Below are 24,716 nucleotides of genomic sequence, written 5' to 3' on the forward strand. Positions count from 1 at the left end.
GTATACACAAAATTTTGTCTGAAAAAGTAAAGTTATATGAAAGAGTCAAGAATAATTTTTAAACTGGGTTATGTGATGTTTTTGTTTGTTTTTTGCACAAGGGAATTACAGCCTGACACATGAACTGACAAAACATAGTACAGTTCAACTGTAAATATATATATATATTTTTTTTTTTTTTAAAAGAAGAGAGGCAGTGCATTGGTGTATAAGTAAGAAAAATGACATTATTTTTCATAATAACACCTTTTCATTAGTCATTAGTAGAGTAGTCATACCTTTTTTTAAATGCATGTAACCCCCTAATACTCTTTTGTAAAAATGATTACCATGCCCATAGTATTAATTCTGAAAGAAAGTTTATAGTAATTAATGCACTCAAAAATGTTGTAAATGCATATAAGGCCAAATTCAAAATGAATCCAGCTTATTGAAGTAGGCTCCAAGCTGTATAATGCCTTGTGCACATCTCTTCAATTAATTCTTCTCATTCTATATATGTATGTATCTATGTTTCCTTTATTTAAAACAACCAGGGCACATGTTAACAAACAAGAAGAGGGAGCACGATGAAAAATCATATTACACAGTACATAACAGCAGAGCACGAGGAGCTGTTTACATTCAGTCGAAAAATAAATACGCAGGAGAACGAAAAAAAAGCACATTCAAGTAATTTCATTCATCAGCCTGCTAACTAATCCTGATATAACCTCTGGGGTGGATCACTACGTAAACATTGCCTGCAAACGTATCGAACGTCCCATACATACGTACGTACGTATGTTACGTCGTAGTGGTACGCGCTGGAGCTGGGTGTGAAGATGGCGGACGAGGAGGCCGAGCAGGACCGTAGTCCTGAGAACGGTATCAGTGAAACGATTGGGGAACTTAAACAACGGTTGCAAGAACTGCAAAAAGTCTTGGTTAACGAAAGCGGCGACTCTCCAACCCAGTCCTCTTCTGAGTATTGTCAAGAGTTTTGTAGGGTAAGTTATCACCACTCACATATTTAACGCTAGCCAACAAGATAGCCAGCTAGCATTCCTAATAAAGGTAACGTTACACCCTGGCTCCGGATAATCCATGGAGGGGTTTAATTGTCGAGCTATGTAACGTTAACAGTTGCAGAATATAATAAGGTGCAGTGGCTAATCTTTGACCCATCTGTAAAGCAGAACAAATAGAATACAATCTGTGGCTAGCTCAGATAGCTGCTAGCACACGCTAGCTCCTGTGTCTGCAGGAGGTAACGTTAGTGTTTGTGCACCGTCTTGTTTATTGCGTTAAAAACCAGTTAAATATACGGATTTACATGTATGTATCGGCCACAGAATCGTTAAAGACGAACACCAGTTCGTTTCCACGTTTAGTTCAGGATGGTAACGTTACCTATTCCATGTTGACAGCCAAAATGGTTATACCTGCAGTTAGCCAATGTTAGCTTTTAGCCTGGTATGTTTGGTTACATGCGCGTGCACGTGAGTATAATTTTGCTGATTGTCCATGGTGGAAATGAAGCTCTCGCGTTAGGAAATCGAATTGGTCTTGCTTTGTGGTGGTTTTATTGTAGCTATTGCCCCATATTTTGTTTTCAATAACAACAACAACGTAACCTTCACTACTACCTTACGTAAAACGTAGTGTATTTGATGAGACTTCACAGGAGAACTCAGCATTTGTGGTTTTTCCCGCGATGGATTTCGTGTGTGTACGTGCCAAATGGAACGCACGCTTTTGCAGAAAGGGTACGCCGTTTTTCCACCAAAGTTGTGTTACTAAAACAATAGACCCTGCATATCAGCTAGGCTCCCTTGAGTCCTGCACGTTTCCCATCAGTGGGCCATTGCACAATTCAATTGCTACAGATATGTGTTTAGCCTAGGGTGTTGTGTGAGCATATGGGAGTACGAGGAGGGCGGATCTGCACCATGCATTTCGACTCCCATGTTTTTTTCTGGTTAGCGGATTAGGTGAAAGGAAATATGTCGATTGTCTCCAGAAACAGAGCTCAAAGTGAGACATAGAGTTGTGACGGAAAAATAAAGATGTATAATCTAATCTACAAAGATGTATAATCTAATCTTCAAAACAGAGGTGTAAAAAAAGTATATTAGCAGGAAGGTCATGTGGAGTAACACTGTTAGAATAAGAATAGAAAGAGATGAATGTATTTACAAATGCTCTTATTGGCACGAGTTGATCATAGAAAGTAGATTCTAAAACAAGATTTGGTTGAAACCTAATATGTGGCTGGACAGTGTATGGTCAATGTGATAAATTGTGTCCAAATTATTACAGATAGCCAGTGGTAGAGTCTAATGTGAATTTTGAATTCCTGGATATTAAAGTTCATTACCAAATTTCACAAGTAATCCCAGGAATGTATTTGTTTATTTTTATTTTTTTAATTAAACAGCATGTTATTCGGTTTACAAGATGAAAGGTATGAGTATGACACAAAGTATATCAAGTTAATTAGTCAGTATATTATACAATTTTCAAGGTGGGAAGTGTGGGTATGACATACAGCATGTTTTGTTAAAAGCATTTTTCTGTTTTTTTGTTGAAGCATGTGTTTAGAAAGATCACATGATATAATTGGAAGGTCTGGATCCAAATATTCCACTTTTTGTTAATTTGGTTATTGTCCAGGTATTCAGTTTTTAATTTTGGAATTCAGGTTTGTTTTATTTGTTTGTTTTATTGAGAAATGGCAAATAAATTCTAATTAAATGTTTGCTTTTTGTAGGGTTTCCCATATATTGATTTATTTCACAATAATGGCATTGATAGGTACATATTGATTTTCTGGGGGGTGGGGTTGTTGTTATTGTTGTTGCTTTTCCTATTTAAAATAGATCAAATCTTATTTCACGGTAGAGTAGCGCCCAGCGTATTGATTTGCTTAGCCCCTCTTTGGCCCTCTCTCTTTCTCTTTCTCCCTTCCTTCCTTCTCTCTCTCTATCATGACACGTTAGCTACCCTGACCAGCCCGCGGTCTGGCCGCCTCCCCGCCCCTATGAGAGTACTACTGCGGGAGTTTGAGCTCCATGCTAGGGGCACTTGATGAGATTTCGCCTGCTCACACACAGTAGCAGGGCTAACAGTTAGCATCACAGGGCTAAGTTTATGCTTAGTGTTGGATGTCAGCTGCTGCTACTGTGTTAGCTTATGCTTATCAGTTAGACGCTGAACTGACTTTTTTGCTGGGAGTAGAGCTGTTCCGGGTTTCCTGTGCAACAGGGAGTTGGAGTGGTCTGGGATCAAACCCCCTGTGCTGGCCGCCATAGAATCGAATTCTATTGAGCTAGTAGCTGTTTTCGTGTCCCTGTTTCTGCACACTAGCACTTCGACAGGTGTTGTCTATGATTCGTAGCCTATTATAATCAGCATTTATGTAGGTTTATGTGCTTTAATGTAGGTCTAGGTCTAGAATTTATCTATGCTGAAAAAAATGTCATAAGCTGTTATTATGTCACAAAAAGTGCATAGATCGGGCCTTGTTGAACCAAATCCCTCGGGATAACAAACATGCAGGATCCAAGATATTCTGGCTCCGTTTTTGTACAGTGGGAGGAAGTGGAGACACCTTTTCCATCTTAAAATGCAATTTATGGGCTACACCAAATACAGCACGCTTGGGACTAACAACTCCTCAAGGTCTCTTGAAACCCTGTTAGATAACTTGCATACACTGGGCAAAGATAGTGTAACACACAATATTTTACACTTTCTACAAGTATTTCTGGTAATTATCTTCAAGTGAAGCATTTCACTTGCTTTTGACAGACATACAAAATGGTCTGGTCTGTGAACTCAGAAGTCTTCAGTCTTCAGATGGTAGTATCCAAGACCAGCAGAATAATCCCCTCTTAGTGTATAATAGATTTGGAATGAGCCGCAGTGGAAACGCTGTAAAAGCCCCCAGAGGGCATAAGTTGAGGATTGCTTGCACCCATTTGTTTTGAAAGCCAAACGGCCAATGGGAAAAGTCCAACACACAACCAACCAGTGGTGTTACTTCATCACTCACTCACTGCTTTGCTACAGTCCAACCAAAAAGTCCAGTTTTTCAAAGGTATTTATTGTCACATGCGTAATTACAGAGAAGCGGTTGTTGACCATGGAAATGTTAACAGTAATTGCCAACTGTTTTGTTAACTGATTATTCATTTTAGTCACTTTTTAAGCAAAAAGGTTAACACATTTGCTGGTTCTAGCTTCTAAATGTGAGAATTTGCTTTGTGTGGTTTTTTTTTTTTGTTTTGTTTTACAGAAAATGCATAGTCTTTGGGTTTTGGACTGTTAGTTGGACAATAAAAAGCAAATTAAAGTAGTCACATATGGCTCTGGGAAATTGTAATAAGCATTTTTGACTTTTTATAGACTAAACAATTCATTAATCATGAAAATAATCTGCAGATTAATCGATAATGAAAATAATTGTTAGCTGCAGTCCTTAACCAGATGGTTGTAACAAGTCACCAGTAGATATGGCAGGTTAAATTCGAACCTGGATATAGTCCTGTCAGGCCTGAAAGATGTTACGAAAGAGTTATTCGGGTTATGATGTATAAGATCTTAAATTGTTTTTTTTTTTTCTTTTTCTTTGTTTTCTTGTAATGTAACAAAAAAAGTAAAAATGATAGTTCATAGATGATAAAATTTTGAAATACATATGACCAAAATTATTAAACACCACAAAGAAGATAACATAAAAATGGGTTCTTTTAGATACTACTGTAATGTTTTTGTATTTTATTCTGTCAAGGAAATCATCTCATAATTGGTGCCCTCCAGTGTTTGCTGCAGTTACGGCCTTTTGAAGTTTGAACTCACTATTTACTGCCATTGGCCCTTTTTACCCAGAGATTGCGCTATAGTGCCGCTACAATGTCCCTTTTTATGCCTCCTTCGCATTTTTACACAGAACCAAACAACGGCAGCATCACAGAAGCAAAAGAGGCGTTGTGGGAGTAACATGTAACACAACAGCATCAGCACTTTATAAGCAATAACAATGGCATAACATGGCAATAGCAAACATTTACGATCTCTGATCTGGCTGATCTCGTCCTCATTGTTTTCCCAATTTGTGAACATTTCAGCCGCTGTTGTTCTTCTTTGAGTTAGCTGTTAACTGCTATCATCTACTTTTTGGATTGCATGCATAACACGTCATTAAAACTTCACACCCGTGCCGTGATCCCATCCTGCTCGCTGTATGGTTTGTACAGACATTTTTTTGGCGCTGTTACTGCCTTCAGTGCAGGCTTAAGGGCAAGATAACTCTGTCCCCCCATTCTGGAATTGTACCTATTACACAGAACGACGGGACGGATTTACAGCGTTAAATTCCTGCTTTGAAGAGGCAGTGTAAAAGGGGCTAATGGAACAGAGTAGGGCAATTTCAACGCCTGTATGACTGCTGCCATGTGGCAAATGGTTAATATTCGTAAAAAAAAAGATCAGATTTTGGTTGGTCTTTCAATAGCCAGTAGATCAAAGAAACCAACGTCCTTGGTCAATCAGTGTTAAGCTGTCTTGTAAGATTTTCTGTTGAACTTTTTGTTTCTATAGGTGGCACTTATTTGTCTTTTTAGCCCTACTTGTGCAAAAAACTCAACCTTACTCAACTGCTTGTAACAGTTGTTAGTGCAAACAGGATCTCTCTAAATTGTTGATAAGTTAGTGACTGACTGTGGTTCCCTTACTGTAGACACTGCTGGAGTATGCAGGCCGTTGGAGGATAGAGGAAGAACCTTTGCCATTGGTGGAAGTGTACATAGTGGCACTGCTGAGTTATGCCGAGGCCTCTCCGCACCTCTCACTGCAGTGTGAAAATGTTCCTCTTGTAGTTGAGAGGCTCTCACTGTAAGTACTGCTATTAAAGATATGATTTTCTGCAGATAAGATAAAGGGTTTAGCCCCATAATCAGTAATCATTGTGCTGAATGCAACCCAGCTACAAAGCTAGATTTTAGGTTTCTTTGTTAATTCAATCTAAGTTTCTGTGCTCTTGTTTAAATTGCAGGCGGAGGTCAATGTGTTTGTTGACTGCCCATTTGTTTTGCAGGAGTTTTGTGGAGCTTTTGCTCTCACTGAAGATGGATGTTCCAGATGGCTTATGGAAAGAATTCAAGTCATCTGTTCAGGTAAAGCTAAGATTCCCATTTTTAGAAAGAAGATTTTTTTTTTTTTTTTTTAAATGCAAGGCCAGAACTGAAACCCAAGTTTTGCACAGAATGACAAAACACTGTCACCCTGCAACTTCCTTTGTTTTTACAGTATGAAAGTGACTGACACTTAAAAGTTTAAGTTGAAATATCTTAGCTTTTAAAATGTCCACAACTTGTATTAAATACTGTTATTAGGTCCTCAAATCCAAGTAAGGAAATAGGACTTCAAACTTTATTTACTCCATCATATGCAGTATTCATTGTCTTTAGTCTAACTAATTAAGTTTCCATAAATTTATCCATCTGTAATTCCAAGTCTACCAAAACCTTAACTAAATAAACCTCAGATTTTCACATACCCTCTGCCTTTTGTCCCTGAAGTCATGGAGTTTTCCTGTTGTGTACAGTTTGCCTACAGTCAGCTGCAGGAGAATGGAATCACTCAGCTGTCCCTGCTCTCTGCTTTGGGCCAGTATGATGGTGTTTGGACCAACAGCATCCTACAAGGCCTTCTGTCCAACGAAAGCCTACAGACTGAACAGGGTGAGCTCCTGAGCTGGTTCTTTAAGTTCCTACACTAACTGAAAAATTCAAAAAAAATGAAGGGAGAGACATATATATATGTTTGTTTTTGTTTTTGTTAATATCTCCAGTAATAGAGTGGTATGTTATTATCAGCTGTCAGATTGTTAAGATCTGGGATGATGTGTAATTTTCAAAAATCAATATGTTGTGCTAAAATTTTGTTAAAGTGCAATCTGGAATTTAATTTAATTTCTTTTTTCTGCTACAGCATGCACACTTGCTCTGTAAATCACTTGTCTTGTATTCTCTTTAGAGAAAAGATCAGAAACCAAAAGGGAGACATTTGTCATCTAAATTTAAGTATTTAAGTATCTTTGCATTAATTGCATTAATTCAATGGAATACAGTGAGGAATTGGTTTTTAGCTTTCCTGCTAAAGTCTTGATTTCTGTCTAACTTGCAAACATGAACAAACGTATGGTCCTGCACCTTGTTGAACGAGCAACCAAACCCACATTCACTGGGGGAAAGTGCACTGCTAATGCAAAAAGCATGTAAACGTGCTTGCAAATGTCTCTTGGGGCAGGTTAGATGCTGGTGTGGTTCTCACTCTCTAATTACCACTAACAACATGCTGTCTGCACATGACACACTTTGTGAGACAAAAAGGAGGTTTCAGATATTTACAGAAAGACCTCTTTTGTTATTTAAACAACAAAACAACTATTAACAATACATTTTAAAAACACATTTACATTATTTTAGACTTCATTAAGGAATAAGTAAAATGTGATTTCAGTCGGACTGGATTTTTCACTTTGGAAACAGGAAATCTTCTGCCAAAAGATACGTGGGGAACTGAAACAATATAAAAGAACCAAAATTAACCCTTTTGGCCATAATACCAAATGGGATGTTAGGCACAAGTCAAACATTATACATTGCAAGAAAAAACATCCAAACCACCATGAAGCATGGTGATGTTAGCATCGTGTTGCAGGGATTCTTCTCTGCAGAAGGCCTTGAAAACCCTGTGAAAATAGAGTATACTGTGTACAGAGAAATACAGAGGGCATTCCATAATTACAGATATATTAGTCCTCAAATTGTTAATCACATTCATTATATTGTTAATGATAAGAAAATGCCATAATGAAAACTAATTTCTATTCTTGACTGAGCAATAAGATCATTTTTGAACAAGTTTCACTGTTGCTTTTAGAAACAGTTAGACACTTTCCTTATTTAGGAAATTCAAATCTATTTTTTAAGTCCTAAGAATGAATTACATGTACTCAAGATAACAGCAAGAAAGTTAATTGACTTAAAACAACCATCACACCACACACACACACACACACACACACACACACACACACACAGCCACACTAATAAAACCACTCACAAATACTACAAGAAATATAAGCTTTTAAGTCTCTCAAAGTGACACTAACTAAAAACAGTGCTGCCGTTCATTTCAGTAGTAATGTACATAGTTCTGGTTCACCGGTTCACAGTTGGTATAAGAAAATTTTAAAGTTCACATGTTTTGTGAGGTGCATTGATTATCACCAGTAAGGCTAAAAATATTAGAAAAACAATTTAATTTTTGGCCTTAAATACAACATGTTATTTTTATGCATTTAAGTTTTTGAAATTTCTCTTATTAATACATTTTTATTGGGTTTCAGAACCACAGTAATTATGGGTTGGTTTGTTGAAATGACATCAGTTAATGTAGAATTAGTGAAATTTTTCAGCTGAGATAGACCAAAGATCTGTTAGCAACCTAATTGCTGAACAACCCATCAAGGTTTTGGTCACCTATAATGAGAAAGCTCAGTGGCTGCATTGGATGACCAAAAGTCCTTAATTTCCTCCAGAGTTTCACTCGCTGCAGAGGGGGATGGTAAATGCCCATGACATTAAGTTCAGCCACTATTTGTGGTAGACAGGGAAACACAGTAATGGCAAAGTGAATTAACTGTAATGTAAACAGAAATGTCATAAATGTATGTGCATAATGAGATGTAATAAATGTATACACACAGAAAATACAGAGATGTAAACAAGTAGTAAAACATTGAGTAAAGTACATGAAGGGAAAGTGACAAGGGCAGTAAGGCACATGTTCAGAGAGAGTAGTTTGAGTGAATATATGCCAAAGACGTCACAAGGACCCAGAAAAGCTGCAAAGTTGTCCACAAAGGTCAGGTCTGGTGCACAGCAGTCGTGTTTGAACCACAGGTCAAACTGGCAGATTCTGTTGAATTGATGTCTCCCTCACAGGGAGCAGGTAAAAGGCCAGAAATAATATGTCTGCCTGTCTAGGACTGTGCTCATCTGAGATATATATTTCTATTTTAGTTTATCTGATTGTTGCGGTGAAATGTCATTTGGTCTCACATGCAGGATAATAAAGGCATTATCAATATAACATCTGCTTTTCAGTTGAGGAGTTCCTGGTGGAGGAGGGGCCGATGCTGTTGGAGATGAGAGTGAAGCAGCTGATGAAGGACAATGAGCCAGGGAAGGCGTCACTGCTGGCAAAGGCATGCAACGAGTGTCCTGCCTTCCAAGGGAAGGGAACTTTCAAGCAGATGTACCTTGTCTGCCTCTGTACTACCTCAGAACAGGACCCACTTATGGACGAGGTAAGTGGAGCTTGATAGTTGAGTTTACCAACTTGCTTTTGTATATTGGGGGGAAAAAAGTAAATAGAATGAGCTTAGCACAGTGTCACTCGTGCATAATGGATGTAATCACTAGTTGAGCATTCCATCATAGTAGTTAGGAGTGTAACAGCACACCAAATTCTTGAACCACAGCTTTGGGGTCAGAGTTCGGTATGTTTTTCGGTTCAGTAAAAAAGTAAAAATGCCAGAGAAATTTCCTCCATTTTTATCATTTTAAACATGCAGTATGTAATTTTCTGCCGCTAGGGGTCTCAAACCAAAACAATAACAGAAGACGGAGTTGGATAACGTCAAACTGCTAGTTACTTAGCTTTACAGTTAGCGATGGCTTCTCCCTCTCTGCTGCTCTCTCTTGCTCAGTGCATCTTATGTTTAGCTATTCCTCTGCCTCTTCTATAAATGCAGTTCATTTACCGGCATCAGCTCAGCATTATAGAAACCTATCCTTAGATGTTGTGGTTAGCCAGCCTCCGCTCCGCAGTGAAGGCCGCTGGCCGGAGGGCTGGTGCCCCGGCGGGCAGCAGTGCTTGCAATACACTGGTGGAAATGATTAATATTTCGATAACATCAGCCAGATGTTTGCTTACCTGTCTAGTAGAACACGCGCGAGGTCGGCGTCGAATTGTAGTCCTAGATTTTCACGAAGCTCTCTCCATCTCGGAAAGGCCACACCAATATTTATCCTTGATTTAGCTCTCTTCTTATCCCAAATTATTCTGGGGTCGCTTGGTTGACCCGTATGTTTCCGTTTTACTGGCTTGTTTACCGGGACAGCTTCAGTGTCAGAAGGTGCAGCAACCGTCAATGCATAATCATNGGAAAGGCCACACCAATATTTATCCTTGATTTAGCTCTCTTCTTATCCCAAATTATTCTGGGAACGCTTGGTTGACCCGTACGTTTCCGTTTTACTGGCTTGTTTACAGCTTCAGTGTCAGAAGGTGTAGCAACCGTCAATGCATAATCATGATCCATGACGAGTTAGCTTAGCCTAGCAACAGTAACGTTCATTCTCTGACGTCTCAATCGGTCTGCTTCTTCTTCTTCTCCTTCATTTAATGGCTATGGTAACTGGAGTTACGTCGCCATTGACATGCGACCTAATGACACGATCCGTAACTTTTATTAATATTTCATATTTATCTGGGTTTGAAAAATTGTTGGAAACATCTCTGATAATCAAAGTACACAACTAAACAAAATATATAATATTGGTTTAGTTGTTTTTAGACATTTTTATGTGGAAAAACTACATATTATACCTTTAAATGTCTAAAAACTAACATAATTTGTTTTTTGTACAAAGGAGCAATACAGACCTTATGAAATTGGCTTGTTAAAGTCTGGGTAATGCAAAATCAGTGATTTCTTTCTAAACCCATTATACATGTTAGAAAATACTTGTTGAAAATGTGAAAAGACAGGGAACTGTATAGTACTGAATTGTGGAGTGAGACCATTCAACTGCTTTTCAGCATTTCTGTGTCCTTCTATAGAAAAACTTACTACTAACATTAGAGCCAGTAGTATCAGTGTTGTTTCTACCATTCACTGTGTGTGAGCGGTGAGTTTGCTAGGTCCCACGGGCTCTCTGAGCTTATTTGGTCCAATAAATACATGACTGTTCTGATGTTCTGCTTATCAAAACATTTGGGTGATGCCTTCATTAATGAAATTTTGAAGTGTATCCACAAGCAAACCCAACTTAAGTTGAACAATGTCAGCAAACATTTAGAAACACACTGTTGTCCATTTGGCTTTACTAATCTGGCTAACAGGGCTAAACTTAACTAAAACTAAACGAAACATTCTGCACTGAACAGTTCGGGACAAATACAGGTACCATTACATTATTGAATCAAGCAGACCACATAAACAGTACAGCATTGCTATGTGTTGTCAGACAGTTCAGCTCTTTACAATATATACAAAACTTTCCTGTAATAACTTCCTCATCCACATAATGGCACAGTCAACTAAAAAGCAGTTTGTGACACTGTCTACCTCAGAGGCATTTATGATGCCTCCTATTACTTTAGAATCATTGTATGATAAAGTTTTTTTTGGGTGTTTTCTTAAGTGGATATTTTTTTCCAGAATAACTTACTGACCGTATACATGATATCTATCTGTCCAGCTTTCAAAGGTGGATTGCCGTGATGCATTAGAGATGATCTGCAATTTGGAGTCGGATGGAGACGAGAGGGCAGCTTTCAGCTTATGCTCAGCTTTCCTGACCCGACAGCTCCTCCAAGGAGATACATACTGTGCTTGGTAAGAAGACTCAAGCTCTACTTGATGCTCATCTAAATAGGGTCTTTCAACCAAATAACATAGTGATTCTTTAAGTCCTTATATTAATATGAAATTATTAAGGCTGTATTTTTATCCCACAAACAAATATATTTGCAGATGTACTTAAACTGTTTTTAATAGTTAAAAATTGTTGGCAGCGTTTGTCAGAATTATTTTAGCTTTTAGCTAAACTAATCAGCTTTTCAAGTAGAATGTGATATGCAGTGGGTGTGAAGAAACATCACAAAGCATCATACTGAAGAAAGATTATGTTTAAATTAATTTCAGAATTAGTCTGCATATGTTTGTTTGAACCAACTAAATATATTGACTCACTTGTGCATTAGTATCTAGTATTGTTAGTCTACAGTGTTGAAAGACTGGTGGTCAGTATAAGCTTCGTTATGTCAATATATACAATTCCCTTTTCTTCTAACCAGGGAGCTCACTCTGTTTTGGAGCAAGCTACTGAAGCGATTGGAGCCATCAGAGCAGGGCTTCCTCGATAGATGTCGCCAGATGTCCTTACTTTCCAAAACCGTGTACCACATCCTGTTTCTCATAAAGGTCATCCAATCAGAGGTGAGAAAATAGTGAGCTGTTGTGGTATTGTTTAAGTATGAGCCCACTAAAACATTAGGAGTTATCATCACTAGGGATGTAACGATACCAGAAACTCACGATACGATAGTATCACGATAAAGAGTCCACGATACAATATATATCACGATATTTATACAAGGGGAAAAAAGAGAAAAATTATTGTTAAAAATAGCTATTTTATTCAAGGAGATGAGGAGAGGAAAGCTCTGGTCCTGCGCTTTAATGTGATATGCGTGGCATTTCTGTGCGAGCCTGCATTCGCGAGTAATCCATCCAAGAGTAATGTGTGTGCAAAGCTGTATGAAAGCTTTGTTATACATAATTTTAGTGTAACTGTATCACTTTTTCGCTGTGAAAACATTGGACTACCGACGATCTTGTTGGAAAGCTACGGTTCCGCTGTTCCACGTGGTATGCGTGGCTTCTCGCTATGACGAACGGTCGCAGAGAAAATCCATAGAGAAGAACAGGTGTGAATTTGGACGCACTATGCGTCGTTCCGGCCCATAGGGTTAATCTCAATCTCCTTACTTTTATTCGCCATTTTAGCATTTCTGTTCACTTGTCTCATTTCCTCTGGTCACGCACAGGTCGGAGTCGGAGGCTGAGAGGCTGAGCTGCACAAGTCTGCTCTCACCTGCGCGTGCAATTGCATGCAAAGGATTATGGGGAATGTAGTCGCACAGTCATATTACCAGCTCTGTAGGAGAACGCAGCTATATAACTACCGTGGCATTCCCACGACGGTATCAAGAATTTATTTTATCGCTACACTGCGTAATTCGATATATCGTTACATGCCTAATCATCACCCTTAAACTCTAAATAATCATGTAATATTACACTCCCCCATAGTTTTCCAATACACGTTTTATAAGTTTAAAGGATTTTTTTTAATATCAAATATTCACAGCCTGTAAGCCTTTTAAACGTGATTCTGTTCGCATAGATAAAAATGGTCAGATTTAACTCCTCTGATTTACAGTGGATTTGTAAGGAGACTGTTTCAAAGTGAAAAAAGTGGCAAAGCATGCAAGGAAATTTGTCTTAACTTCCTCGGCATCATAATAGACTTTTTCACTATTTGTCATTGTGTTTGAAGCCAAACTTGGTTAGCAATCTATATTTTTGCATACAGTTATGTTTGCTTCCACTGGTTGTAAGCAACAAACCTTAAAAGCTCATGGCATGGAAAAGACAAATCAGAGTGCATTTAGGCATATTTTTGGCAATGACATGATAACCTGACAAGTGCTATTGATGCAAGTTGGATGATGCAGACTACAATTTTCAATGCCACCTTTCAGATCTACAGGGGCTGTGTTTTTGATACTGAAAAGACTCTGGATGAAGTCCTTTAAAGGGGAGCTATGCCCATTTCATACATTTTCTTCCAATAACTTAAGACAGTCCACAGAATATTAGTAAACATTAGGCCTGTGCCGGTTTGAAAATTTTGCAACCGGTTTGATTTAAAGCCAAATATCTAACTGAACCGATATATCGAAATATATACCTAATTTTACCACTGGGGGTCACATTTGAGCTATTTTTCCCAATAAAAGCCCATTATAGGTGTAATGCGCTTACAATCCACTAGGTGGCGGTAATGCTGTATTAACCGCCAATACACACAAGGTTACACAAGAAGAAGAAGACGCAGAAGGACACCAAGGAACCTTCCTCCGACTCCGCTCTCTCAGTGGAGACACGGCGGTTGAGAGGGCCGAGCAAGAGGACGTTTCTGTAGTAGTTCCAGCCCCCCAAATAGTACCAGGAACTTCTTCAGTGGAAACGGGTTACTAGGGCAACAAACTGAATGACTGCTGACTCCCTCAGCGCTTTTCCCCGCCCCCATTGAAATTTGATCTCTCGCAGCAGCAGCAGACAGCTGAGCGGAGCTGCGGAGGAAGCCTCTGAGACACGGAGCTGCGGAGGAAGCCTCTGAGACAAACTAAACAAAACACTTGTAGGCTCCTCCACTTCATTTCTAAACAAACATAAACCTTATTAAGTTGTCATAATGCATGTTACAATGCAAGTTGAATATAGTCCCTTGACACGACACGCCGCCGATGTGAAAAGCTTCCGGAAACTGGAAATTGGCACAAGCCTAGTAAACATCAACAAAATTCTCTTCCAAATCCAAAAACAAGAGTGCTACAGCAGAATAAAGCTCATTGGGTATTAAAAAAAGAAAACTCACTCTTTGGGTCGACAAAATCAGGCTTCCATTTATTGTCTCTGGAGCAGCTTTAGATTTTATACTTGATGACATCACAAATTTGAGACTTACTTCTCTGGTTTCTGGCTTTAAGAGAAAGTAGCTCATGTTCACAAATATAATTTGGATCCTGGGCCATGGAAATAACATATTGGAATTCTAGGTGGTGCTCCTCTTTAATGTCCTCAAGACGAAGGTGTGTTGGTTTATGTAAAATGCATGAGAGAATAATTCTGATTTAGTATTTTTTCATTTTGTTATTGATATGAGAAAATATCTATCAGCAGCCATATGTTGGTAATTTTGTGTTGTTGTCGGTAACTTTGCTTTGTCAAACAGAGGATAACCCTGGATTATTTTAAGTGTTTCTTCTTTTCTACAAATAAATTGGCTTCATTATCTATGGAAGTGCTCCATGTCTTTGGCAGTTTGAAATTATTCTGCTTCCCTTTCTCATAGATTGACAGCGTTGGATTGCCGGTGTGTATCGAAATGTGCATAAGGGCTCTACGAATGGAATCAAATGATGGAAACACCAAGGCCACTGTGTGTAAGACCATATCCTGCTTGCTTCCCACTGACCTTGAAGTCAAGCGAGCCTGCCAGCTGACTGAGTTCCTCTTGGAACCCACAGTGGATTCATACTACGCTGTGGAGACTCTTTACAATGAACCAGATCAAAAGTTAGAGGAGGAGAATATGCCTGTTCCCAACTCTCTACGCTGCGAGCTCCTGCTGGTTTTTAAAACCCAGTGGCCTTTTGACCCGGAGTTTTGGGACTGGAAAACACTTAAGCGTCATTGTCTAGCATTAATGGGTGAAGAAGCTTCAATAGTGTCATCCATTGACTTGCTGAATGATACTGAGGACCCCGAAGAAGAGGAAGACTTCCTCAGTCAGGAGGGGTATAACAATATTCCAGACCACATAGTCAGTGGCACCTATGAACTAAAAGATATAACAGACAAAAAACAGAAAAACAGAGAGATGAAGAAACTGAGAGAAAAAGGTTTCATATCTGCAAGGTTTAGAAACTGGCAAGTGTATATGCAGTACTGTGTGCTATGTGACAAAGAGTTCCTTGGCCACAGGATTGTACGCCATGCACAGACTCATCTGAGTGGTGGAGTGTACAGCTGCCCAATATGTGCTCAAACCTTTACCTCAAAAGACACATTGATTCCTCATGTAACATCGCACGTTAAACAGTCGTGCAAGGAAAGGCTGACTGCAATGAAAACAAACAAGAAATTGGCCAATCCTAAAACAACCGCTCCTGTAATGGTGGCATTAAAATCCAAGACAGAAAACAGACCTTATGAAAATGGGGATTCCATGGTGCAAAATGGGGGGGTGAGTCTGGCTTTTCAGGCAAGAGTTGCTAAGTCTAACACAGAGAGCAGTGAGGACAATGTGTGTCCTGTTGGAAAATGCAGAAGGAGCTTCAAATATTTCAAAAATCTCATTGCTCATATTAAAGATCACGGGGACAACGAGGAAGCTAAGACTTTCCTTGAAATGCAGAGCAAAAAGGTTGTGTGCCAGTACTGCCGCCGCCAATTTGTTAACGTCACCCACCTTAATGATCATTTACAGGTCCACTGTGGCGTGAAGCCTTACATCTGTATACAGTTAAACTGCAAGGCAAGTTTTCTGTCCAACACTGAGCTCCTTATGCACAGGAAAACACATTCTGTTTTTAAGGCCCGATGCATGTTTCCAAATTGTGGAAAGATTTTCAACCAGGCCTTCAAACTCTATGACCATGAGGCACAGCATTATAAAACGTTCACTTGTAAAGTTGTGGACTGTGGAAAGGTGTTCCATTCACAACAGCAGCTGGATTTGCACCAGAAGGGGCATGCCACTAAAAAAGAAAGCCCATCTTCTGAACAGATCTCTCAAAATGTGAAGCCCGGCCCTTCACTCATTGAACAAATGCTTTCCAGTAACGCTCCCATTAAACAGGAGAATTCCCAACAACACTGGAACCCAGAGAGTAATTCAAGCAATGGAAGACTGCCAGTGTCCATTGAGAGTTTGCTGAAATCTTCACAAGCACCTGTGGAAACCTTAGGACAATACAGAGTCAAACAAGAGCCACAAAATTCCTGTTTGTCAACCACCAGTCAGACACAGAGTTTGAATAATTCTGTGATTCAGCCTCTGAATTCCCATGTGTCTGATCCTAATAGACACAATCATGTTTCAGGTGGTCATTCTTTAGATAATGTGAGACCACCACAACAGAATCAAACAGTACCTCCATTCGAAGCAAATTATGCATCCCATACACAAATGTTCCCCAGGAATGTAAATACTGGATCAACGAGTTACAACCCTGACTGCAACTTACCATTGCCAGGGCAGCAAGGGCCAATGTGTAGTAGCAACATGCTACCATTACCACTGCCCCAGAACTCCTTAGAGCCAGCAATGTCTCAGCCACTCCCTCCATCAGTAAACTCTCAGCCACTAACTGGGAACAGATCAGAGAACTCTGTGACATCCTCAACTAGCACAGGCCCCCCTCCAGGACAGAGAGAGCGATTTCACTGTGCATTCGAAACATGTACAAGGCACTACAGCTCCTACAGAAGTGTTAGCAAGCACATGAAAACAGTTCACCCAGAGTTCTACGAGCAATGGAAAGTCACTCGAACTAGAATTAAGATAACCTACGCTCCAGCACCAAGCACGTCATCTGTTGGACATCTCAGTTCAGCCGCCTCAGTTAAGAACCAACAGGGCAACCGAGCATCAGTTCATGGGGTACAGAGGCAGAACGTTATTCAGTCAGTTCCTTATATTAATATGGGTACAAGATCAGACTGTACAGCTCTACATTCCCATTCCTCATCTGCCCACAACCAGAGTGCTTCACTCCTGATGGAAAATGTTTTAAATCCCATCGTTCTCTCTCAGCTAGGAACTGATACAAATCCAATACCTACGCAGTCCCAAGTTTCAGGTTGTCAAAATTGGAACTCAGCCACTGGTAGTCAACAAGTTCAAAACTGTGGCTCTTCCCAAGTCTATCCATCTATCATGCAAGTGATGCCGCAAGTCAATTCTACCAGTGCTGCTCTGCCACTTAGTGTCCCATCTTGCTCTGTGATTGGGTCAACAATGAACAGACCAGCAGAGTCCTTGCCATCGCCACTTACAGGAAATGGATCCCAGTCAGTTATGCCCTTGTACATGGATGGGGCTAAGGAAGTGTCACAACACGCTGCAGACCTTATTGCACCACATACATCACAGATGCAACACGGTTTAGTCTCTGGTTCTAGGGCACCAGAAAAAAATGAATCGGTGCAAAATCACGTGCAGTCAGATTTTCGCTCTCCAAACAGGAGAGCCAAAAAAGCCAAGAAAAGCCAAAAAGACAGTAACATCCAACCTCAAAATGGTCCAGTCATCTCTGAAAACACTCCTGAAAATCAAAAGCGATCAAGAAGAAGCAAAAGGACCAAATGGCCAGCTATTCTCAAGGATGGCAAATTTGTTTGCTGCAGGTGTTATAGGCAATTTGATAGTCCCAAATCCCTCGGGGGCCATTTGTCCAAGCGTGTAATCTGTAAACCCTACGAAGAGTCAGAACTGAACACAGACCTGCCAGCATCATTTCTTGACCTTCTCAATTCAGAGCAAACAGTAAGCACTGCTCAGCCACAGATGTCTTATAATCCTCCTGCTGTTTATCAAGAGAAGCCTCATCAGTCAGTAACAAATAATTCAACAGCCACAAAAGATTACCCCACCCCTAATTATCCACAAGATAATTTGCCAGTATATGAGAACGAGTCAAATGAGTCAAATGATGACATTCTTAAACAAATCATGGCTGAATCTAACATGTCTGATCTTTTCGTGAACACACCTGCTCCCCAACCAATGTTCCAAAACCCCTGTCTTCCCTATTTAGCTGGTGAGCGTTTGCCAGGGAGCTCGGTCATACAGCATACAGAAAATGTCCAGCTGAAGCGAGAGGACAGCTCATATAGTACAGCCCATTATCCTCAGCCTGGTGTTGATAGTTTTGCTGGAGGTGAGTTCCCTGACCCACTTCTTTCTCAAATTCTCACAGAAAACCCTTCGTCTGCTGTTTCTGGCAGTGTTCCTACAAACCCCAGTGGAAGTTATCACTCCGATACAACAGTTCAGACACCAGATTCAAACCCAGTAACGCAAACACTGTTACCTGGCGGTCAGCTTAGTCCAGCAACAACAAGTGGCAAGCTGACTGAAATGCAGTGGAAGACAACTGAGCAAGATATTAAAAAGAGACTGCGAGAGCAGATTTTGGCTGGCGACTTTCAACGCAGACACAGCGTATGCCTTTCAGCTAACACTGACCCTAACGCCAGTTCAAAGAGTCCCATGTCTTTTGGCCCAGTGTGCAGTCCTTCCAGTAATTATGGACTTAATCAAATGTCTCATGATGCAAAGAGCAACCCAGCTAGTCAAGAACAAGTCATGCAAGAAAACTCGACAATCATCCCAGAAACAGCTGGGGAAATTGAAGGACTACTGAACACAGAGAGCTTTACTTGTTTCAGAGAGAACTCCATCCTGCAGCAGGAGGTACTGAGCCCCACAGGCGTCCTGGCAAATGATGTAGATCTCGAGCCCTCTCAGTTATCTGCCAGCCAGCAACAGTGGATGACAGAAATTCAAAGTGCATTCGAAAGACTCAACTTGGTCAGAGAAATATCTGATCAGATGTCAGCTCCTGTGGAACAAAAAAGTACCCACAGTGCCCAAAATAGTACCCACAATACCCAAAATAGTACCCACAATAGTACCTACAGCAAGACAGGATCTACAAAGGACTATATCAAGCCATTTGCTTGTGAGAATGAGAACTGCACATATAGTTCAATGTCAGGAGAAGCACTTTGGAAACACCTCTCCAAATCTCACAACTACACACTTGACATGGTGAATGTGGTTAAGAAAAGGTATGGACTATATGCACCTTTCAAGTGTCAAAAATGCAGTAAAAGATTTACTCGCAACTCTAACCTTCGTGCACACTACCAGTCAGTTCACAAATTATCAGCAAAAGAAATCGCAGATCTAGACATGAAGCGCAGAGAGGCAAATGCTGCTGCATCTGCTGCTATTCGTAATCGTCTTTCTCCAGCAGCTAAAACCACAGCAGCTTCTCCTTCATCAGCGGAGAAAGAAACACATCTGTATTCACTACAAGATGCAGTAAAATGTAATTATCCATCTAGTGACATAGCTAATCAGAAATTTCAAGATGACAATCGCTCCACAGTCATTCATCCCTTGCAAGCAGCTCCCATGTGCAAGCAAGAGGTTGCTCCAGCGGTGCAGGCCCATACCTCTACAACAACCTTTCAGTCAGTACAAGCAGGGATGGCAGCACAACAGTGGTCACGTGGGCCACAAAGAATCTTGCCCAGGGTGCCCATTCAACAAGTTGGAGCCCATTTGCCCAAGATGTCAGCTGCTCTCACCAAGGCTATGTCTGCCACACCCAAAGCTAATGGGCCTACATCTCTGGGAAAACAATCTGCAATCAACAGGCAGGCATTAGACATTACTAAGAAGACTAAGGAGAAGAAGCCTAACTCAGATGATGCCATGAGTCCGTACAGACCATATCGCTGCGTTCATCAAGGTTGTGTGGCAGCCTTTACCATCCAGCACAATCTGATTCTCCACTACAGAGCTGTTCACCAGTCTGCTTTGTCAGCGTTGGAAGTGAACGAAGAGCAGGACCAGAGTGAGGGACTGGATGAAACAATGGACCACGATGAGGAGGAGCCAGAGGCAGACATCCCCCAGATTTCTGAATTCAGATGCCAAGTCAAAGACTGCTCTCGAGTTTTCCAAGAAGTTCCCAACCTTCTGCAGCACTATCTTCAGCTGCACGAGTTCAGTCTCGATAAGGTCGGTAGTATCTTGTCCAGCATCAAGCTTGGAAAGTTTGCTTGTAGCCACCAAGGATGCACAGCAACCTTCACTGCTTTCTGGAAGTACATAGGGCACGTCAAGGAACAGCATAAGGATCTGAAGTTGGTCAAACCTGAACCAATAAACGTGTTGTTTGAGTGTGAAATTGAAGGCTGTGACCGTTCATATGCCACAAAGTCAAACTTGCTCAGACATGTTATGAAAAAGCATCAGGATCTCTACCAGCCTAAATTAAAGAATCAACAGATAAAAGAAGATGGGACGAAACAGAACTCAAAGACTTTGCATTACCAAATTACCAAGACAAGTAACGGAAAGGAAAACATTGAGAGCAATAAAAAGATCGTACAGAAGGGAAGTGACACAAAAAGAGTTAGCAAGGCAAGTAAGAGCAATCACTGGACTAAATATGGAAAACCCTCCTTGAAATCGAAAGTTGAAGCATCTGCACTGTGCACAAAGAAGTTTCCTCTACAATACCCCTGTATGATAAAAGGTTGTGAGTCAGTCATGAAATCAGAGCGGAGCATTTTAAAACATTATGTGGGACACGGACTGTCAGAAAAGTACCTGGAACAGCAAAGGAGTCACTTCATATTCTGCAAAAAGGTCCCCAGGCAGAAGTGCCGCCCCATCAGGAGTGATGATTCCAAATCAGACAACACCTCTGAACAGTCAGACAATGAGGTGACAGTAGAACCTGTGCCTGAAGGAGGGGAATATGAATATTCAAAGCCTGTCCTACGGAAAAGAGCCACAGCAGGGTCCCCTGCTACAGTATTCGACAGCAAATTATCAAATGATGAAAGTTCAGATGGCTCTGTGGTGCTCAAACGTAAACGAGGACGTCCACGAAAACTGATCGAAAAAATAGTGAAACGTAAGAAAATTCCACAGACGGCCAAGGCTGAAGTAGTTCTCAGCAAGGAGGAGCATTCAGACCCCCCTTGCCCTGCAATAATCCAACAGGAGATGAGTGAGCAGAGTGCTTCATTGGCCTCCTTTAAACCAATGGGATTTGAAATGTCTTTCTTAAAATTTCTGGAACAGTCAAATAAATGTGAGCATCCCTTGACGAGGAAGGTTGATGTACTAGAAGCACCAGTGAGAAAAACATCCAGTCTGATCACCAAAGACACCTGTGTGAGGTTCAGCAACCGTCAGAAACTGAAATCACTTAGTAAGGTCAAAATATATATAGATGGGGCCTTTTCAGGTGTCACTGACCTTATGTTGAAACAGCTGCAGGACATGCAGCCCAAGGTCGTATTGTAAAAAAACAAAAACAAAAAAAAAAAGTTGTCCTTTTGTTGTTTTTGTAAAGCAGAATCTCAGGACTAGAATGAGTAAACTCTGCTGCAGACTGGTGCCCAACATTTGAAATATTTTTTACACATCCAGTTATTAAAAAAAGAGAGAGAATAAATGAGTCGTTTTGAATTATACTGTAATATCTGTACAATTTTTGTCTTTTTTTATAGAAAAGTATATAGCATGTTTTTATTTTATGGACTATTGAGTCAAAAGGTAACCTGAAACTTGTGACATCAACCTTTGGTGTCTTAATTATCCCTGTGGGACTTAAAGACAAACAGACTTTGAAAATTGATTGTATTGTTGTGTGTAGTTTGTGATTTGAAGATGTTGATTATTGTGCGTTGGTTATATAGTCTGAAATCACCCACTGCCACCAGCAGTCTTACTATTAAATGAACAGTTTTTTACAACCAGTTTGACTTGTTTTTTCATCATTTGCCATTTGGTTAGATACACTGCAGTTTAGGAATTCCTTTTATGGTGTGAAGTTTGGATCTGCTGCATGCACACTGAATGGAAAATGATTTTGTGGAAGTTCTGGAATTATTAAAAAACAAATGGGCTATATGATGTAGTTATGATTTCTGAACTTGAAAATGGGTTTCTTTGTATTTCGAAGTAATTCAGAATGTTGACTAATTTGTCCTGTGTTCATCACTCATTTTCGTGATCTTTTTTTTGTATAAAAACTGGAAGTTAGGGCTGCACAATACATCAGTGTAGTATTGATATCATAAGTCTTAGGGAGAGATCGTAAGTGTTGGTTGCTGATCATCAAAAAACTCATTCTTTAGACATTTTGTGAAAGAACCAGTAGTCAACCCTACAATACACCAATCAGTAGTAATGGCCAGAAGCCTCATGAAGCATTTTTTTTTTTTTTTTAAATAAAGGAAATGCTTCATGAGGCTTCATGAGGCGATCACTACTGATCAGCCAAAACATTAAAACCAGTGATGAAGTGACTAACATTGATCATTTTGTTACAATGCAATGTTCTGCTGGGAGACCCTTGGTCATTGCATTCATGTGGATTCCACTTGACTCCCTCCACCCACCCAAACACCGCTGTGGGCTAAGTAAACCCCCCCCCCCCATGGCAATGCCCCTCCTTGTGGCAGTGCCCACCCAATCAATGCCTTTAGCTTTTTGTCACATTCCTTGGGCCATTCCCGAGTGGTCTCTGCAGTGTAGCATGGTGCATTTTCCTACTGGGGGGCCACTGACATCGGGGAGTTCTGCAGCCATGAGGAGAGCTACTTGATCTAAAAAGGTGTTCAGGTGGGTCGAGTGCATCAGGTGGCATCCTGATGAATTTCTGGACCAAAAGAGTCCCCAGGAGAATATTGCACTGTAACAAGATGATCAATGTTACTCACATTACCCCACAGTGGTTCTAATTTTTTGGCTCATCGGTGTACTTCAAAAATGATACTCATACCTTGTTTTCTCCATATCGCCAAGCGCTATGCCTGCCAGCATCTTACCAATCAACACTGCGCCTCATCCAGCAACATTCTCCTAAATGTCTTATATTTTCTATTATTTTCAGTTAAATAAAAAAATAAAAGAAGTCAACTCCACATCCGCCGATTGTTCTCAACCATCTAAATCTGCTCTTACCCAGTTGTACTGAATGATGAATCCTACTTGGTTGTAAGTAGCCTATTAGCATAGGCAACACCTCATAAACACTATATAAGGGCAGGTGTGTCATTGTGTGCAAAGACTCTGGCACATGGCCAAGAATTGGAGAGAAGCCACCAAAAACGCTGTAAGAAGATGCTCTGCATTCGTGAGAAAACGTGAGATAAAGTTAATAATGTTTCAGACTGTCAGTACTGGTGTTACAGGAAAATTGAAAACCAAGCAATGAAAAACAACCTGTGGCAGCAGTGGTGGAGGAAGTATTCAGATCTTTCACTTAATTAAAAGCACTAATCCCACACTGTAAAAGTACTTTACTAGTAAAAGTCCTGCATTGAAAATATTACTGAAGTTAAAATATACAAGTACAATAAGGGAAATGTATTAAAGTACCAATGCATTTAGTTGAAAAAAATAAAATAAAATAATAACTGGGCAGATTGGTTCTGGGCGAAGGGTCAGACGAAGAACGGTTCAAAAGACCCTTCATGATGGATACAAACAAGGACACGTGTACCCAGCCCAGAGGGTTACCGGGGCCCCGCCCTGGAGCCAGGCCTGGGGTTGGGGCCCGTGGGCGAGCGCCTGGTGGTCGGACCTTCGCCCATGGGGTCCGGCCGGGCCCAGCCCGAACCGGCTACATGGGCTCGTCCTCCTGCAGGTCCACCACCCGCAGAGGGATCCAGAAGGGTTCGGTGCAATGTGGATTGGGCAGCAGACCAAGGCGGGGGCCTTGGCGGTCCGATCCTCGGTTACAGAAGTTGGCTCTTGGGACATGGAATGTCACCTCTCTGGCGGGAAGGAGCTGGAGCTTGTGGAAGAGGTTGAGCGCTACCGGCTAGATATAGTCGGCCTCACCTCGACACATAGTTCCGGCTCTGGAACCCTAGTCCTTGAGAGGGGTTGGACTCTCTCCTTCACTGGAGTTGCTCCAGGTGAGAGGCGGAGGGCCGGGGTGGGCTTTCTGATAGCCCCCAGACTCTCTGCCTGTACGTTGGGGTTTACCCCGGTAGACGAAAGGGTTGCTTCCCTGCCCCTTCGGGTCGGGGAACGGGTCCTGACTGTTGTCTGTGCTTATGCGCCGAACAACAGTTCAGAGTACCCACCCTTTTTGGAGTCCCTGGGACGGGTGCTGGACAGCGCCCCGACCGGGGACTCCATTGTTCTGCTGGGGGACTTCAACGCTCACGTGGGCAATGACAGCGGGACCTGGAGGGGCGTGATTGGGAGGAACGGCCTGCCCGATCTGAACCCGAGTGGTGTTCAGTTATTGGACTT

The 24,716-nt window shown here is 40.9% G+C and overlaps 1 protein-coding gene across 1 annotated transcript; it reads left to right on the forward strand.

Annotated features, from left to right (window-relative positions):
• Nucleotides 1–638: 638 nt before the first annotated feature.
• znf292b (zinc finger protein 292b) lies at nucleotides 639–22,358 on the forward strand. The gene is made up of 8 exons (XM_050058461.1): nucleotides 639–989; nucleotides 5,723–5,877; nucleotides 6,080–6,158; nucleotides 6,590–6,725; nucleotides 9,159–9,361; nucleotides 11,541–11,677; nucleotides 12,139–12,280; nucleotides 14,985–22,358. The coding sequence occupies exons 1-8, from the start codon at nucleotides 825–827 to the stop codon at nucleotides 21,747–21,749; spliced, it is 7,782 nt and encodes a 2,593-aa protein (XP_049914418.1). The 5' UTR covers nucleotides 639–824; the 3' UTR covers nucleotides 21,750–22,358.
• Nucleotides 22,359–24,716: the final 2,358 nt, after the last annotated feature.

Source organism: Epinephelus moara, chromosome 12, assembly GCF_006386435.1.
Source record: "Epinephelus moara isolate mb chromosome 12, YSFRI_EMoa_1.0, whole genome shotgun sequence".
NCBI lineage: Eukaryota > Metazoa > Chordata > Actinopteri > Perciformes > Serranidae > Epinephelus > Epinephelus moara.

Excerpts from the sequence above, each read along its gene's own strand:
- znf292b (XM_050058461.1), top strand. The coding sequence starts at position 825 with ATGGCGGACGAGGAGGCCGAGCAGGACCGTAGTCCTGAGAACGGTATC. Across the intron at positions 990-5,722 it reads ATTGTCAAGAGTTTTGTAGG|ACACTGCTGGAGTATGCAGG; the intron begins GTAAGTTATCAC and ends CCCTTACTGTAG. Across the intron at positions 5,878-6,079 it reads GTAGTTGAGAGGCTCTCACT|GAGTTTTGTGGAGCTTTTGC; the intron begins GTAAGTACTGCT and ends TTTGTTTTGCAG.